Genomic DNA, 19,574 nt, shown 5'->3' on the forward strand with positions numbered 1-19,574 from the left:
TTTCTCTCAAAAGTTCTGGAGAAAGTGATCTATTTACAGTTGCAGGCACCTTGATCTTAATCAAGATTGATTAATCACCTTCTTGCATCTTCAAAAAATAAAAATAAAATAACTGAGCCTTACAATGGAGTATGGTTGCAACTTGTTTACTGAACCGTCTTGTCAGTACATGTTCAGAACATCAGTGTCCATTTTTACTGCCTCCTACAGGACACGCTCTTCTCCCACTTTCTTACAACATAAATGTAACACAGAACTTATACTGCCTCTCCTGGCATTACCATTGTAGCGACACACTCATTCTATCTGTTTCTTTCAGATGAATAACGGGAACTTAGGATGTAGGTATCTATGAATAATAACTATTATGCATACTCATATATTTATATAACCAACTAATTTCTTGCGATACCACACACCTTGATCTCTGAAAAGCTTCAGTCCGGTTTTAAATCACTACACAGCACTGAGACAGCACTTTTAAGGGTTTTTAATTATTTTCTCTTAACTCTGGATTCTGGCAGCTCTGCTGCCCTCTTGTTGTTGGACCTGACAGCAGCCTCTGACATGGTCGACCATGATATGCTGCTATCATGGCTGGAGTATGCTAGGCTAAAAGGGTCTGCTCTCCAGGGGTTTCGGCCCTACTTATCTGGAAGGACTTTTTATGACAACATGGGCCTCCACAGCTCCAAAATAACCCCTCTTAATCATGGTCCTGCCCTGTTTGCGCTGTATATGTTGCCTCTGGGCTCTGTTTTTTCATGGTACAACCTTTCATTTCACTGTTTTGCAGATGACTTGCAGATCTATCTGACTTTAAAAGCAGGGACAGACCCACTTCAGCTGTTATTACGTTGCCTTGATGACTTTAAACATTGGATGGCTTTACAATTTTTTAAATGAATTAAAAACAAAACAGAAGTTGTCATTTTTGGCAACAATGTTAATAAACACAGTGACAGTGCTCTGGGCCCCTTATCTTCCTACTGTAAGTCAAATGTAAAAAACCTCAGTGCGTACCTCGAAGGTTCCTTAAACTGTGTAGGCAGCTGAATGTAGTAATCCAATCCAGCTTTTTTCATGTGAGACAGCTAGCCAAGGTTAAGCCATACCTTCCAGCTAATGTCTTTGAACATGTTATTCATCTTTTTATTACTTGCAGACTGGACTACTGCAATTCTCTATATTTTTGGTTTGAACCAGGCTTCTATCTATCGTCTCCAGTTGGTCCAAAATGCAACTGTTCATCTGCTAGCTGGTACAAAACAGAAGGAGCATATTATCCCAGTTTTGGCCTGTCTACACTGGCTGCCTGTTTCTTACAGGATCCAATTTAAAAAATTTCATTTTGTTTTTAAATCACTAAACAGTCTGAGCTCCTTTTTATTTACGCTCCAGATAGAACCACGAGGTTCTGGTTAAAACTAACCTTATCTATTCCACAGACTAAACTTAAATCTCATGGCGACAGAACCTTCTCTGTGGCAAGTCCCAGATTCTGGAATAGCCTGCCTCTTAATATTAGATCTGCACAAATGCTCGAACATTTTAAATTGTTACTAAAGACACATTTTTATGGTGTGCCTTTTAGCACACATCAAACTAAATATTTTGGTTTTAACAACCTTAGTTTTTGTTGCTGTTTTAATACTTGTTTCTTGACTTGTTGTATTTTTTTTTTTTTTTTTTATATTTTACTGCAACATTGTTGTGCATTTTATTTGTTAAGCACATCACTCCATGTGCTCACAGTGGGATGTCTTCATGTCAAACACAGGATCACCAGCAGATTGTGCTACGAGTGCACCAGGCATAGGTCACTGCTCTGTCACCAAGGGAAAGTTAGCTTACTGTATTTATAAGTGATCAGTAGATGCTGAAGTGCATGCTTATCTTTTATGAGTCTGTATATAGTTTTATATAAGATACAGCCATGTGTTTGTATTCATGTGTGATTAGAAATGTATTTCAGTTCAGTTTCAGTTTCACTTTTATTTGTCATATGCAAGTTAGGGTCAACACTGCAATGAAGACAGTCACTCAGCAGTATAGTGCATTAAAAAAAATGTAAAAGAGCAAAATATTTATAAAATATAATACAACCCCCCCACCCCAAAAAAACAACAAAAAAACGAAAACAAAACTAAAAAACATACAGTAACAGTAACATACAGATTAAGCATAACTGCAAAGCAGGATTTTGATGCCTTAGTGCTGACCATAATGAGATTCTTAAATCAATGCGATTGCACAAATTTACATGGACTTACAGATAATGTGCAAATGTATGTTAGAAAAGCATAATTAGAAACCCAGGAGCTCTGGACAGACAGGAGGAAAAAGAGGAGACACTATCAGGGACTTCAATAGCCATTGGCTGCTGCAACATGTCTATCCAGCAGTTACACAGCTGCAGATGTGAAGACCTGCATATAGAAGGTGGGTGCCGCTAACAGGAAAACAAGTGGTTAGATATGTGCTAAAATACACACAGCCAACACACCACAGACTACATAAGACTGTCACTTCTTACAGTGCAAAGTACTATAACAAGAAAAATCACACTCCGGAGTAAAAATGTCACACAGGAGATCTCAATCACTTGATTTTACATTTTAAAGCCATATTAGTCCCACACTGTGGTATTAAAGCAGTAAACAAGTAAGTAAAAGAATAAATGTAAAAAAAAAAAAAAAAGCTAGCTCAGCATCAGCAAGTAGACCAGCTTCTCATCAGCATGCAAACACACCGATTTGAAATGCATACAGTGGGGCAAAAAAGTATTTAGTCAGCCACCGATTGTGCAAGTTCCCCCACCTAAAATGATGACAGAGGTCAGTAATTTGCACCAGAGGTACACTTCAACTGTGAGAGACAGAATGTGAAAAAAAAAAATCCATGAATTCACATGGTAGGATTTGTAAAGAATTTATTTGTAAATCAGGGTGGAAAATAAGTATTTGGTCAATAACAAAAACACAACTCAATACTTTGTAACATAACCTTTGTTGGCAATAACAGAGGTCAAACGTTTACTATAGGTCTTTACCAGGTTTGCACACACAGTAGCTGGTATTTTGGCCCATTCCTCCATGCAGATTATCAGTGGTCTTGTATGTCTTCCATTTTCTGATGATTGCTCCCACAGTTGATTTTTTCACACCAAGCTGCTTGCCTATTGTAGATTCACTCTTCCCAGTCTGGTGCAGGTCTACAATACTTTTCCTGGTGTCCTTCGAAAGCTCTTTGGTCTTGGCCATGGCGGAGTTTGGAGTCTGACTGTTTGAGGCTGTGGACAGGTGTCTTTTATACAGATGATGAGTTCAAACAGGTGCCATTCATACAGGTAACAAGTGGGGGACAGAAAAGCTTCTTACAGAAGACGTTACAGGTCTGTGAGAGCCAGAGATTTTCCATGTTTGAGGTGACCAAATACTTATTTTCCACCCTAATTTACAAATAAATTCTTTACAAATCCTACCATGTGAATTCATGGATTTTTTTTTCACATTCTGTCTCTCACAGTTGAAGTGTACCTCTGGTGCAAATTACTGACCTCTGTCATCATTTTAGGTGGGGGAACTTGCACAATCGGTGGCTGACTAAATACTTTTTTGCCCCACTGTAAGTCTAGGTGAGGTCCATCTGTCAATCGATCCATCTTCCTTTTGAACAGCCACCCTCACACTTTCCACTTCTTTAAATTTATTTCATAAAAAACGAAAACCACATAGATGTTGCAAACACTTCATTGGAAAGCCTAATGCAATTGCACAGTCAGACAGTTGTTTTACTACTATACACTGCTTCCCCAACTTGTGCATAAACACATGCAAATATAATTCAGGGGATAAATTGTTAGTGAGAGTACTTTGGCTGACAGTAATAACCATTTCGTGTATCTGGTCACTCTCCTGATGCTCTTGGGATTAAGTAATCGGAAAACGAAATCCATGCAGTTAGCAGCAGCTAAACGCGACTGAGTCCTGAAATTCATACAGTCAAAGAAAAGTAGAAGTTCTAATTTTTGTTTCCCTAATACTGTGGTTTTTTAAAAAAATACAGAAACAGAAAGCACTTGATAGAAAACTGAAGGTAGTCAACGTTTCTGCCTTTACGCAATCGAGCAATGACTCACATCAGAATGTGACCAACCAGCGAAGTCACACTTGTACACAGTTCACAGATAAACCTAATGCATGTACAGAAAGATCACACAGAAAGAATTAAACAGGCTAGTGGTAAAATTGTGTGATAGTAATAAATTCCTTAATTACAAGAAAAGAACAAACCTCATATATAGAGAAATGACACAGTGTTGGTCGCATTGTCCTCTTTCTGTACAGCTTGGAAAAGAAACATTCATCAAATATGTGTGACTCTGGTCTGAAAAGGATCCTGAAGTGTCTTCTTTCTCCCAGTCATCTCATAAAAAATGATTTAAAAAGATGCTTAAATCTTCCAGAACGAGGAACATAACCCTGCGGTGTAATTCTTCTCATTGCTATTTATTTTGGAAGAAGAAGAAGAAGAAGAAGAAGAAGAAGAAGAAGAAGAAGAAGATGAAGAAGAAGAAGAAGATGAAGATGATGAGAAAGATCGGTAATAGCATTCATGGATGCTGCAGGGTTGAAGACAGACAAGTTAACAGGGGGAACAACAGGGGTATGTATCATAATAATTTTCTGTAGAATTTTCTCTATGAAAAAACATGTTTCTCTTACGTGGCATGAGCGAGAGGGTGAGGTTGCAGGTAGCAGCACGGAGCTTGTTCTGTGAGGTGCAGATGTAGAATCCTGATGTATCTTTGGAGATATTGTACATTGACAGGATGCCGTCCTCTGAAACACAAAAAATGTGGTTTGATATATAACAAATTTTATACAATAAATGAATAGAGGCTTTGATAGAGAAGAGTGACATTGTATATCTGACTGCTCACTTTCATGATGTTTAATATCCTTCAATAATAAATACCAAACACTGGCTGTGAAACAAAAGATAACCTCACTTGTACACCAAGCGTAGCGTCTCTCTGATCATGTCCACATTTGTTCTTGTTAGCAAAGATTTTAAAGGATCAAAGTGTCACTTACTGTTAGTGGTTTGGGGGTCTTGAGGAACAGGCTGAATATGCTCACAATAACGTTTCCAGCTATAAGTGGGCATTGGAGATCCTCCTGCAGACGCACAGGTTAAGGTGATATTCTGGCCATACTGTGCTGTTCCCTGGATCTTACAGACGGGTGTAGAGGGAGCCACTAAAAGAAGACAAATATAAATGTAGTGTGATTACTTTAGTAATGGAATGCAAGGCGTACACGAGATGGACTCAGCAACAGTTTTATCTCTGAACAGCAGGAGCAAGCCCACAATCATTATGACCATTAAAAACATACATATACAGGATACAGTAAGTGTTGAAACATGCACAGACACTCTTTTCGATAATTCATTGCATTAGGAATAACCAACATATCAGAACATATAAAGGTTAAACATCAGAGTGTAACATCGTATAATGTATAAAGGAAGAAACGACAGCTGACATATTACAGTGGGGCAAAAAAGTATTTAGTCAGCCACCGATTGTGCAAGTTCCCCCACCTAAAATGATGACAGAGGTCAGTAATTTGCACCAGAGGTACACTTCAACTGTGAGAGACAGAATGTGAAAAAAAAATCCATGAATTCACATGGTAAGATTTGTAAAGAATTTATTCGTAAATCAGGGTGGAAAATAAGTATTTGGTCAATAACAAAAATACAACTCAATACTTTGTAACATAACCTTTGTTGGCAATAACAGAGGTCAAACGTTTACTATAGGTCTTTACCAGGTTTGCACACACAGTAGCTGGTATTTTGGCCCATTCCTCCATGCAGATCTTCTCGAGAGCAGTGATGTTTTGGGGCTGTCGCCGAGCAACACGGACTTTCAACTCCCGCCACAGATTTTCTATGGGGTTGAGGTCTGGAGACTGGCTAGGCCACTCCAGGACTTTCAAATGCTTCTTATGGAGCCACTCCTTTGTTGCCCGGGCGGTGTGTTTTGGATCATTGTCATGTTGGAAGACCCAGCCTCGTTTCATCTTCAAAGTTCTCACTGATGGAAGGAGGTTTTGGCTCAAAATCTCACGATACATGGCCCCATTCATTCTGTCCTTAACACGGATCAGTCGTCCTGTCCCCTTGGCAGAAAAACAGCCCCATAGCATGATGTTTCCACCCCCATGCTTCACAGTAGGTATGGTGTTCTTGGGATGAAACTCCGTATTCTTCGTCCTCCAAACACGACGAGTTGAGTTTATACCAAAAAGTTCTACTTTGGTTTCATCTGACCACATGACATTTTCCCCAATCCTCTGCTGTATCATCCATGTGCTCTCTGGCAAACTTCAGACGGACCTGGACATGCACTGGCTTCAGCAGCGGAACATGTCTGGCACTGCGGGATTTGATTCCCTGCCGTTGTAGTGTGTTACTGATGGTGACCTTTGTTACTTTGGTCCCAGCTCTCTGCAGGTCATTCACCAGGTCCCCCCGTGTGGTTCTGGGATCTTTGCTCACCGTTCTCATGATCATTTTGACCCCACGGGATGAGATCTTGCGTGGAGCCCCAGATCGAGGGAGATTATCAGTAGTCTTGTATGTCTTCCATTTTCTGATGATTGCTCCCACAGTTGATTTTTTCACACCAAGCTGCTTGCCTATTGTAGATTCACTCTTCCCAGTCTGGTGCAGGTCTACAATACTTTTCCTGGTGTCCTTCGAAAGCTCTTTGGTCTTGGCCATGGCGGAGTTTGGAGTCTGACTGTTTGAGGCTGTGGACAGGTGTCTTTTATACAGATGATGAGTTCAAACAGGTGCCATTCATACAGGTAACGAGTGGGGGACAGAAAAGCTTCTTACAGAAGACGTTACAGGTCTGTGAGAGCCAGAGATTTTCCATGTTTGAGGTGACCAAATACTTATTTTCCACCCTGATTTACGAATAAATTCTTTACAAATCCTACCATGTGAATTCATGGATTTTTTTTTTTCACATTCTGTCTCTCACAGTTGAAGTGTACCTCTGGTGCAAATTACTGACCTCTGTCATCATTTTAAGTGGGGGAACTTGCACAATCGGTGGCTGACTAAATACTTTTTTGCCCCTCTGTACCTAGAACCACCAAGTTTGTGATGGCAGTTTGTTTGCCCTTCTTGTCACCTGGGATCTGCACACGACACTCAAAATTTTTATTGTCAGCTAGTGAGATGGAGGAAAGCTTCAGGTTAGCCTTTCCCTGAGTGACATCTACATCCAGGGACAACCGACCTTCATAGTCAGTGTCTATATCAGTAGCTGGGATAGCGCTGTGATAGTAGGTGGCGATCACTGTCTGTTAGAAAATGACAGGAAGAAGAGTAAAAAACACAAGGACATGTTTGCATCTCAGGACTTTAATATTTATTTAGAGAGAGTCATAAAGATAGGTAGATGCCAACCTCTTCAGTGGTAGTTTGCTGAGTCAAAGAAGACCAAGTGATGACGACTTGTGTCTGGGAGGTTATCGAAGCTGTCGTTATAAAGGAGCAGGGCAGTGTGATGTTGTCCCCTCTGGCATACTCATACTGACTTTGGGGGATGGTAACAGTAACAGTAACGGCACCGACACCTGACAGCACTGTGATGGACATACAAACAAATCAGACAGATCAATATAAAGCACTCTCAGCTATCCTGTATGTATAAAAACACAACATTCTGATATTGAATCATTTGTCTTCATGGATTCTTTACTAATAATCGTTCAGCAGCAGAAAATCAAAGTTGAAAACCTACTACTCCACCCTCACACCCACCTACTAAATACAATAATCATCTGCAGTTTATAAACCAAGCTTGAAAAGTTGCGATGCTCTAAAATAACTATTGTTTTTTAGTTTCAGAATAAACTTTATTTATTTTTGATTTTGGGGGAAAAAACCCCCATTAAAATTTCCTCTGCTGAATCATGATGCTCATAACAGTCTGTTGAAACCCTCTTCTGTGTGCTAGCTAAATTTTAAAGCAAGGCTTGAATCCAAAAGATAAACGAAAAATGATAACAAGAAGTCTGGCAAAATTGGTTTAAAGGCGTCTTATTTCTACTTTGTTGGTTTTTGACTATTGAACAAGTACTTTAAAGCCCACCAGTAAGACGGATCACTTCTAAGCAGGGTTTTTAGGCCAGTTTCCTTTTTTACAGTGATGTCGGTGAGGTTCTGAGGAAAGAGTTGAAATATTATTAGATGAATACTTACATAGACACAGAAGCGTACATGGAAAAATCCTCTCCTCCATGGCAAGCAAATTTTTTTTAAGCAGAACCCCACTGACTCTTCTTTGTTTTCTGTAAAATAAAAGGGAAGCGAAACTGCCCTGTGAGTGATGTTGTACCTGCTGGGTATGCCCTCTGCTGTTCGGGTAACATTTGTTTGTCCCACTTGAGTGTGACTTTTCCTTTAATGTAATATACCTATCTGTTCAGGGCTATTCTTTGATTGAAACATGTGTCCTTAACAATGAAGTGAGATAATTATACGAAGCCTATCGTTTTGCTTTATTAGTTAACCCAGAGTTCTACCAGTACGATGTTTTTTTTATATATCTGATTGCAATCTGCTGTAAGCCTTAATGTTTAATTGGATCAGAATTAGGGTTTGAGAGCTCTCAGAGTGCGCACAGCCATCAAATAGTTCACTTGAATTAAAATGTTTGTTTTTAATTTATTTTTTAAAGCTTTAATTGATTAATCGATTATTTAACCTCCATCATTTGATAATGTCTCTGTTTGAAGAAGGCAACACTTGTAGGGATGATTTTTTTTTTTCAGAAGAACAATCACATGACACTAATAAAGACTGGCTTCTTTGAAGCCAGGAAAGAAAGGGGAAAAAAATGCTGATTGTGAAAGTCAACAGACCTGCCAATATCACAACTCTACCATCATAGGCATAGGTCCAACAAGACTGCCCAGGGGCCAGAGGGAGGATGGGTCCTTTCAAGACTGGAATGAAACATTTGTGTTTGTTTTTCATTTTTTTAAATTTACAGTGTCATCATGAAATCGACTAAATAAATCAGTTGAGTGCCTGAACTTTGATTCCATCAGATTTAGTGGAGGCTGTCTGATTTCACTTCCTGCACCCTCTGCTTTATTACATCAAGGCGACTGCTAATGCACGCTAAGTCGTGTCTTTTTTCCTTGACGTATCAAGGAAGAAAACGAAAGAAAGGCGAGCAACAGGAAGAAAACTGGTGAACACAACTAACAGGTTGTAAGGATGATTTAACTACCAGCAGCTATTAAAGGCAGTGAAGCCACAGTCAGATGACACTGTAGCTGTGTGAGTCCCTTTTTGCGGCAACATTTTAGCTTCATAACTTTTGAAGAAAAAAAAAAAAGATTTATGTTTTATATTTTGTATAATTTCTTTTCAATACTGACACGTTTAACTATATGAAATCCATTATGGTCAAGCATAGGGCTCGATAAAATAGTATACAGGTAGTTTTCTTAACCATTGCCTCTGAATGTGTTCCACCCTGTTAGGGACATTTACATATAGACCAGAAATAGTTAAACATGTAAATATTGATCAATAGTGACTTTTTCTTAGACAGGAGTATGTCCCTTTTGTTAATATAATGTTTTATTTGTCACGGCTGGCGGGGTGAGCCGTGCGGTGTTGGAGGAAAAGGAGGACCCAAAATGCGGCAGAGACTGATGATTCGAGTGACATTTATTTACAAGTGGTGGAGTGGCAAAAACAGGCAGTGAGGCATGACAAAACAACTGAAGAAACCTAAACTGGGAGAACTAAATGACAAACCTGAGAGCATACAAAAGGGGTGTGGGGCAGAGACAGGAACGACACACCATAGAACGCAGACGAGCCGACACAGACCGACACCCACTATATATACACACACACAAGGTAATCGGGTAATCGCACACAGGAGGGAAGAACAGCTGATCTGAATACACATGATGACTGGAGGACACAAGCTGAACACAATGACAACAGACACAGACCTTCAGAATAGAACAGGAAATCCAGAACACAAGCCTTCAAAGTAGAGCAGGAAACAGACTGAATAACAACACAACACGGGGACACGAACAGAGAACCAAGGACAGACACGGGTAGGGCTGATAAAACACTAAACTTCAGGTTCAACCCTAAACTAATACAAAATCAGAATAAACACAAGGCACAAAAATGAACTTCAAGGAAACACAAAACGCTGGGTCAAACTGACCCAGGACCATGACATTATTCTTGAAACTGTAACAGGTAATTTAATTACAAATACTGTGTCATACAAAAAAACAATTTATTTTTAGCCCATTTTTTTCCAACAGCATGGAAAATACTTGCAGTTTTAAAAACATTTACATAATTGTGCCTTTTAATATTCTTGACTTCTCAACATTCAGCCACTGCACCTAGTGCATTGACTCCCAAGCTGCGACCACTGTTACCTTCACCCTCCACATGTTCTCGACCTCTTCTCTGAGCTGTTGGTATTTCTCACGCTTCAATTAGCTTCAATGTGAGGAAATACATTTGAGAACACAGATGTTGGATCATAAGCTGTGGCTGAAAACTTTGGCATGGTGTATCAAGCAGTTTTATGCAATCGTAGAGTAACAGTTTAGTTTTCTGAGTGAACAATGAAATGAAAGTAGCGTTGTCCTCTTCATCCTAAGGGGTGCGCATCTGGTGGTTCTGCCCCCACTACAATGACACTATGATACTCCAATGTTCCCCATGTCATCTGATAGAGCGCTCTTATTTTGGTACCACTAAGTGCATCTTCTCCTTCCTCGACCTCTTCTTGTCCTTATTCATAATCGAAGGAATCCCCCCCCCGCCCTTAGTCCTCTCTTTGAAATCTGAGCTATTACATAAGACTCCCCGAGTTCAGAGTAGAAAGCAGCACACTCAGCATCAAGACCGCCGTTTGCATCAGTGGTCACCTCTTTTTCAAACACCAGGCTGGCCTCAGGGTCTGGCCTGAGGTCTATAAGCTGACAGAGATCTTCTTTCAGTTTGAGCAAGTCTGAGTGCTGGGTGGGGTCCAGGTCAAGAGACAGGGCTGTCTCCACCTGTTGCAACTGTGCACCATAGGCAGTGATGGCTGCCTCAAGGGATTCTTCATCCATGCTGACCCTAGGTATGAGCCAGGGCAGGAACGGGCAGCTTCACCCCCTGCGGGGGAGAGAAAAAAACAAAAAAAACAACAACAATAACAAAACCAAACAAAAAAAACACATGCAAGATGCATAAGATATGGAAAAAAGATCATTTTGAAAGTCACACTTTATATGCCACCTATTTCAAGCAAGAGAAACAATTTCCAGATATTTGAGTGACAACGGAAGGACAAAGAGGAAGCATAGCTTTGCGAATGTTGGTAAATCTGAGGAACACAACAGAAACAAATCTAAAAGTTGCGATTTCACTGTAATAAGAGCCCCGACTGTGTGTTCTGCTATATTACGAGTTACCACTCTTTCTAGAACTGAAGGAAAATGTGTCAATATGATAGGACAAATGCACTGCAGTGATCGGTTTATGTGATCACCTGCTGTCAGGTTTTGTCCACCTGACAGCATGGAGGATTATCATGGAGGATGTCCAGCTTCAGTCCAATGAGTCGTATCAGACTCCCTCTGCAGACCTGGGGAGGATCGGACAGCTGATAGTCCTTCGGACACCGGAGTGGGTGAAGAACACGGCAGAGAAGCTGTCTGTGCTGTTCAAGATGATAATGTCGCGCACTTCAGTGCACCAGCACTGTAGGGTTAGGCCGGCAATGGTGGAGTTGGCCGATCAGCTGCTGGCCAGATGTGGTTGGTCACTGACTGAGTGTGTAGGATCTCTACTAGAAGCACTGGTGGGGGCAATTAATGATGTGGTATCTGGAGTCAGAGAGGTTTGATTTGATTGATATTTTTATAAAGAAAAGAAACAAATGAATCATAATTAATGGATACAAGATTACTGATAGTGCTGTTTTCTCCTCTAGGTGTGAAGTCACTCTCAGAGAGGTATCCCAGAGGAATCAGAGTCACAGTGGCAGCAGTGGCACTCAGACCTTCACTGATCACTTATCTGAGAATCTCCACTCTTTGGCCACCTCCCTACCCAGACTGATGAGGACCTCTGATGACCAGAAGCTCTTTGTTCTCAATGTGTTTTTGGGCTACTTAAAAATCTTAGGACAGCTTGTCTCTGTGGCGCTCAAGTCTGCTGCACATCTGGAGAGGTTTTCCAAAGCCTTAATGCAGGTAATGTAAGTAAGTGTATCAGATTCAGTTACACTGCTTTTGCTTTTAGCAAGAAAAAAACAAAAAACACAAACAAAGAAACCATACACCAAAAGAAATAATATCCAACACTGTCATTTTCTTTTTACACAGCAACAAATTCTTGTCAAAGCTTTGGAAAATCTTTAATGTAAACATGAATATCTGTACAGTTTAAAATAAACTTGGATATCCAGATACAGTAAGCACAATAAACAATATAAGAATTATCATACATGTGGAAACAAACATTCTCACAGCATCATGTTATACCATGGAAGAAAAAGAAGCTTCTCCACCATTGATTATGCAATTTCATTATCTTTGAGGAAGTTAAGGTTACAATGCCAAATGAACTAGACAGAAAATAATATATACTTCTAAACTATTTGGCACTGAATACAGAAACATGGCAATTAAGGTTGCAGTGCGAATACATTGTTTAAGGCAAGACTTTACTGATCCCACTGGGAAAACATCTCTTATTAAGCGCCATCAACTGGTAGTAGTTTTGTGTGAGAAAGCTCCCTAATTGTTCTTAAGTGAATAATTTCTTAGCTGATTTAAAACATGAGTGAAGATTTGAATAAGAGAAGAGAGAGCCAATCTCACCTTATTATTTTCCTTTTTGATGCAGCAAACCTGTTCAAAGCTCTTTGCAGATGATACCACCGTGGTGGGGCTCATCTCTGGGGGAGATGAGACAGCATACAGAGCTGAAGTTCAGAGGCTGTCAGATTGGTGTGTAGATAACAACCTGGGCCCTGTTTCAGGAAGCCGGTTTAGTGGAAAAACTGAGTAAGTATACCCTGAGTTAACGAAAACTCTGGGTTTTCGGTTTCACAAAGCGAGTTCAGATGAAGCCTCAGTGAGTCACTATGACGACACACTCCGTGAAGCTAACCTGCCCCCTAGCAGGTTTACTACAACTAACCCTGACTGTCTCCGCCCCTTTGTCGGAAACCTGACAGTAGGAAGTGTCGGACATGGCGTGCCACTTCCTTGAAGAGCCAGTAGATCGTGAAGCCCAAATTCTCCGCAGAGCTCTCCGCCGGGAGAGAGTGATCAGAGCGCGTTTGGACATTTTATCATTTCCTGATGATTTTCTGTGCGAACGTTACCGTTTCTCAGCACAATCTATAATTTATTTGGATAACATCCTCAGGCCATATATTACGCATGTGACACATCGCGGACATGCTCTCAGTTCATTGCATATTATTTGTATTGCACTTCGGTTTCTTGCAAACGGGAGCTTTCTGTATAATATTGGTGACGCTGAGCACGTTTCCAAGGCTACCGTCTGTCGGGCAGTCAGGAATGTTACAGTTGCACTGAAACGTCTCCTGTACCCGTTTGTGGTGTTCCCCGGTCACAGACCCACAAGATTTATCAAAGAGGGATGCCACAAAATTGCAGGTATCAGGATGAACGAAACTTAATTTATGATGTGGTGATACTTGGACTACTACTTAAATTGCACATTTATTTTCAGGGTTCCCAGGCGTGATTGGCTGTACAGATGGCACTCACATTCCAATCATTGCTCCTTCAGTAAATGAAGGAGACTATGTGAACAGGAAGTCTTTCCACAGCATTAATGTACAGGTACATAGTTCCCTGTAGCATGTCAAACTAACAAATTATTTCATTATAGTAATGGATGCTAATTTGTGTTCTCTGCACTGTGAAGATCATATGTGATGCTGCCAACATTATCACAAATGTGGAAGCCAAGTGGCCAGGCTCTGTCCATGACTCACAAATATTCCGTGAATGTACACTGAGCACAAAATTTGGACATGGTGAGTTGAGAATACTTTAAAATATATAAAGACCAATTGCTTCAGGGACATTTGAACTGAAGTGTACCCTTCTGTCTTAGGAGAGTTCACTGGCTACTTGCTTGGTGATAGGGGGTATCCATGTTTACCCTATTTGCTTACCCCTTACCCTGACCCTGAACCGGGCCCACAGCAGCGATATAATCTGGCTAATTGCAGGACAAGAGCCAGAATTGAAATGACTATCGGAATGCTTAAGGCCCGGTTCCAGTGCCTGCAAAGACTCAGGGTCACCCCAGAAAGGGCATGTGACATTATTGTGGCATGTGTGATTCTTCACAACATTGCCACAATTAGAGGAGAACACTGTCCTTCTGAACCAAACATCAGCAGTGATCCAAACCATGAACATCCTGACCCTTCCCACGGACATACAAGATGGAAGAGCAGTCAGAGACACCATATGTCACAATCATTTCTTTTGACCCATCACCTCAACATGTTGAAAGAAGAATAAACAGATTTTTTGTTCAACTGGCTTTATTGGTCACCTGTGTTTCCTGTACACAAAGTATTAAAAGATGTAAACCTCATAAAGTGTCTCTGTTGCTTCCTCCTCTGTAACAGCTGTCAATGTTTCTTCATTATTTTCCTGTAGTAAAGAAATAAACAACATTGCTGTTCTACTGTAAACTCATATAATCTGTGGAGTATTACTCACAACTGCATGTTGGTCTGGCTCAACAGGAGGCTGCACCAGATGCAGTACACCACCACCATCAACTGATAGAATATGAGGTTCATACAGGTCACTTATAACTTACAAGGGACCAAATGGCAATTAACAAACATACCAATCACCTTACACTTCATTGTCATTATGCTCTCAAAGACAACCAAGACTGAGGGAAGGCAAACTCAGTAGGAAAATAACTTCACTACAAAATAATTCATTATGGTAAAGAGTTTATCAAATGAATGTGTCGCACTGCAAAGGTGACTGTGAAGAAAGGATGTATGCACATCATGTATTATTTTGAATTTACCCCTTATGTAGGCACTTGTGTCTTGCGGGGTTATTGCCTCAGAGGATGTCCCCGCAGAGATGCCTTCGGCCACAGGGCGCCCACTGTTTTGGCTGAGGGCCAACTGCTCAGCCTCTGTGAGTGGTGGTGGTGGAGGACCCCCACCTGTTTTTCGGGCCTCCGCTTTTTTTCTGTTGGCTATAACGGGCCACATTTGAGCATACAGAGTAAGCAAATATGTACTTGTAATGTGCTCAGATAATTTCAATAAGTGCTTACAGAAAGAAAATTAATGTAGCCTCTAACTGCAATTGATTTACATGGGACAAACAGACCAAGCACTATGGCTCGTAATACAATTACACCTTACCTGTTTGGACTATATTTTTATATTTCATTTTTACTTGCTGCCAGGAACGTTTGGGGCCTGTTGGGTTGCACCTGCGCTCACATCATCACAAAATAAAATGTATAAAATAAAAAATAACATATAATAAAATAACGTGTTAAATGGGTGGAAATCCCTAGATCAATGTTTAAATTAACACTCACGCATTGACTCTGTCAGCTATGTTTTGCCATGCATGCTCCCTTTTTTTTGCAGCTGAGGTTGTGTTACTTTTTTTCCGCAAAATTTGCATGTTATCGGCATATGCTGCCATCAGAATTTCGGCCTCAAGCGCTGTAAAATACATTGACCGCGCCTTCTTTCCCTCCGTCTCCATGGTGACTCGCTTAATCTGTGCTCCACTAATCAGGGCTTTATGTATCCTCGTGCGCGCGCTTAACTTGGGGTTAAAGCAACTCCGCGTTGATTGAACTACTTGTTATCAGCCTTTCTGAAACCGAATATTCCGAGTTGGACAGTTCGGGGTTACTCAACCCTGAGTATCGTTTTTCACTCTGAGTTTTCTAAACCGGCTTCCTGAAATAGGGCCCAGGAAGCACACTGGCAGCTTTCTCCAGGTATGGCCAATATTTACAAGCCTCATCCACGGCAAAAAAACTGAGCCTTGGCTGGCACTAGCTCTTTTTTTTTGTGATCAACATTTTATTGATTTAAAACGGGGTTGGGGGGGGGGGGGTACAGACATATACAGCACAACTGTAAACTGCAGTAGCAAAGCAAACATTAGCAAACAAGGCATAGGGACAGCAAAGAAAAAACACAAAGTTAAAACCAATTATTGCCTCTTCCAGTAATCAGTCAGTGATTTTCAAATGTTAGTGAAGTCAGTAAAGTTCAAATGTTGCCATGCTCACTATCAGTTGTGCAGCTTTACACAGCAGGCTCCCAGGCGCACCTTGTAGCGTCTGCAACAATGGATCTCAGCAGTGAAGTCAAAACCACGGTGAGGAAGAATAAAATTAAATTAAAATTGCAGTTGAAAATAAAGCACGGTCTCTCACACTCAGTTAAAAGCTCAGTAATCACTGTATTGATAATAATGGAAGTGCAGCTCATTTTGGTTGTATTCTGTTGCCATCTAGTGTTTATTACTTTACTATGTGATCACAGTGGGATGTCAAACACAGAATCAACAGCAGATTGCGCTAAGAGTGCACCAGGCATAGGTCACTGTTCTGTCACCAAGGGAACTTTAAAAAAGATCTTTAATAAAGTTAGCTTACTGTATTTATAAGCAGTGTTGGGGAGTAACGGATTACATGTACCGCCGATACATATTTAAAATACAAAATATAAGTAACTGTATTCCGTTACAGTTATCGTTTAAAAGGGTGGTATTCAGAATACAGTTACTTTGTTGAAATAAATGGATTATAAGGCGGTCTTTTCCTGTTTCATATATTAGGCTATGCTCTCTCTATTTTGGGGGGTAATTCCACGCTGGTGGAAACCCAAACAAAACGCGTATTAAGAGGCTCTAATGCCTGTGTCTCAATCTAGCGGCCCATGTCAAGAAAATTTTTTTTTTTTTTAATTAAAAAAAAAATTATTTAATATGAAGGCAACAGGCAGAGTGTTACAGGCATGGCCCTAAAGCATGTAGCCTCATGGGCAGTGTAGCCATGCTGCAGGGAGAATGGACTGCCATACCCGTTATGTGTCTGTGAGCGAGGGAGGGAGTAAAAGGAGAGTGGAAAAGTAGGTGTTGTCACCCACCAGAAACGGGAGCTGGAAGCATGTAAATATAATTATAACCACTTGTTGGGGGAAAACTCTGCAAAAGACCCAGGAGAAATAAAGACACAATGAGACAAAGTTACTTTTTATGCTTTAACGTGTACACGGGTAAGCTGTTAAGAACAACTCACACCCATGAACAGAGGCTTGGCATTTTTATAGGCACAAATCACAGAGACAGTGAGAACAGGATAAGAAAATAATAAACAGATAAAATAAACAACTCCATATGTGGTGCTAGCCTCGTCAGCAGAGAGCTGGGAGAGAGATAAAACAATCTAAAACAATATGTCCCAAAACAATATGTCTTCGCTGGGAAAGTCTAAAAGGATAATTCTAAACTAATCTAACCATAGGCAAAGGGCAGACAAAAGGCATCTTTGTACATTTAAAAGAAGGTAAAGAAACATAGAATCATTTTCCACTAACACCACTGCAGCCAAAAAAAAGAGTGCCTGACCAGCCCAGTTGTAAGTACGCTATTAAGACTCGACTGTAAACTGTGTTCGTGTTTTCCTCCAAAACAATAAGTTCCGTTGGAGCAGTCTTTCAACGCCTCTCTCTGTCTCTCGCTAGCAAAGTTGACCCAGACAACAAAGTAAAGTAAAGCTAGTTTTCAGCTATGTGCCCGACGCATTACACATTACGGTTTTACGCCTTTACGGTTCGGAGCCGCGGACCTGTTTTATATACCCGTGGAATAGTTTCCTATACCAGATCGCTGCAAAAAGTGCAGCCTTACCTAATGTCAACCTACTGTTACTCATTTTATATTAAGATTTATAAAATCTAGTTGGTGTATGTATGGCGAATAACCTTCAGTAATAGTAATAAATCACACAGCAATAGTACATTCATGTAGTTGTAAAAAGCATGATAATATATTAAGTAATCCAAAGTATTCAGAATACGTTACTCTCATTGAGTAACGTAACGGAATACGTTACAAAATACATTTTGGGGCATGTATTCTGTAATCTGTAGTGGAATCTGTAGCAGCCAAGTCTGGACCTGATCTGGTGTCAAGCCGGCACTGCTGGCTGACTTCTGACATGGTAAGTGGTGTCATCCAGATATGGGCCAGGCCTGGCGTAGATGGCACCGTTTATGTGATGGCATGCCATATCTGGCTCGATTGTGGTTTGGTGTATGTGGCCCAGGCTCATAGAAAACAGGTATTCCGTAGATCCGGCATCAAGCTGGCGCTTCTGACTGACTGATGTCATGGCAGGGTGTATGTCAACCAGATGTGGGCCAGGTCTGGCAATGATGAAACTGTTTATGTTCCTCTTTTAGTTAGAAGACCCAAATGCCATGTTGCAATACTATACTGCTCTATTAGCCAACGTTTCAAACGCAGGTTTGTGAGTGTGCCAGCTACATTTTGAAGAAAGTCTTGAATGTGTGGTGGCGCGAAGGAGGATAACCAGTAAAGGTGACTAAAGGATGTTGACAACGCCACTTGAAACACCCCAGAAGAGATTTCTATAGCCAATGCAAATGTTATACTAGTTACAAAAGCCCCACAGGCTCGTTATTAGCAAGCAGAGGTGAGGCAGGTCAATTTTCCAAATCAAAATTTATTAGGAAGAACTACTAAAAGCATAGAGCTATAAAATCAGAGAACCTCTTAAGGTAGCAGGGCTGACAATGCAGGACCATTAATTAACAAACATTAATTAAAAAGACAAGGCTGGCTGCCACAGTGCTACCCCAGTTAAAATAACAGCTTGGTAAAATAACTAAACAAAATGGTGGAGACTGGCCACGTGAGGAGGCAACCTACAGAGAGCAGTGACCGAAGGTGCCACCAATTACTCACCCATGTAGTTTCATTGCAAACCTCACTGTCACTCTCACTGTAGCATTCCAGCCGGACTTTATTCAGACAATGCACTCAATGATCGTTACGGATGGACCATGGTGGGGTATTCCAACCCATTTATTCACAAGTTACCATAGACACATCGTAAGAGCTGTAATCATGACATAAAACAAAATAAACATTCACTTGATATAACCACGTTTCCGTTGTGCTAATTAATTCACAGAAAAGGCACAGGAGGTGCTAGCATCTAGTGATGGGACGTTCTGTATCGAGGCTTCGGAGCGTGTGTCGAGTAATGGAGGGGGCGTTTCCGCGAAGCGCGTATCGAGGCTTGCTTCATTTATGGGAGGAGCTGAAAATGATGACGTCCGAAGCCTCGCTGCCCGGCTGTACCACGTGACTGGTTCATGAAGTGGTTCGAACTTTGCCGCGAGATGTGACAGC

At 40.8% G+C, this 19,574-nt stretch overlaps 1 protein-coding gene and 1 long non-coding RNA gene across 3 annotated transcripts; one reads left to right on the forward strand and one right to left on the reverse strand.

Moving 5' to 3' along the window:
* Positions 1–4,594: 4,594 nt before the first annotated feature.
* LOC146718919 (cell surface A33 antigen-like) lies at positions 4,595–11,201 on the reverse strand. The gene is made up of 5 exons (XM_085457920.1): positions 10,979–11,201; positions 7,495–7,673; positions 7,169–7,388; positions 5,100–5,264; positions 4,595–4,844 (listed from the first exon to the last, which is right to left on the reverse strand). The coding sequence occupies exons 1-5, from the start codon at positions 11,199–11,201 to the stop codon at positions 4,648–4,650; spliced, it is 984 nt and encodes a 327-aa protein (XP_085314046.1). The 3' UTR covers positions 4,595–4,647.
* A 1,929-nt stretch (positions 11,202–13,130) lies between these two features.
* On the forward strand, positions 13,131–14,669 carry LOC146718920 (uncharacterized). Of its 2 annotated transcripts, XR_014920570.1 has the most exons (3): positions 13,131–13,955; positions 14,041–14,152; positions 14,233–14,669. It is a non-coding gene; the product is annotated as an uncharacterized LOC146718920 (long non-coding RNA). The 2 variants fall into 2 exon arrangements; XR_014920568.1 differs by having other exon boundaries at positions 13,131–14,152.
* Positions 14,670–19,574: the final 4,905 nt, after the last annotated feature.

Source organism: Copadichromis virginalis, linkage group LG1, assembly GCF_057382275.1.
Source record: "Copadichromis virginalis isolate Kocher_CV1m ecotype Utaka linkage group LG1, C_Virginalis_male_GT1.1, whole genome shotgun sequence".
In the NCBI taxonomy this organism is placed as follows: domain Eukaryota; kingdom Metazoa; phylum Chordata; class Actinopteri; order Cichliformes; family Cichlidae; genus Copadichromis; species Copadichromis virginalis.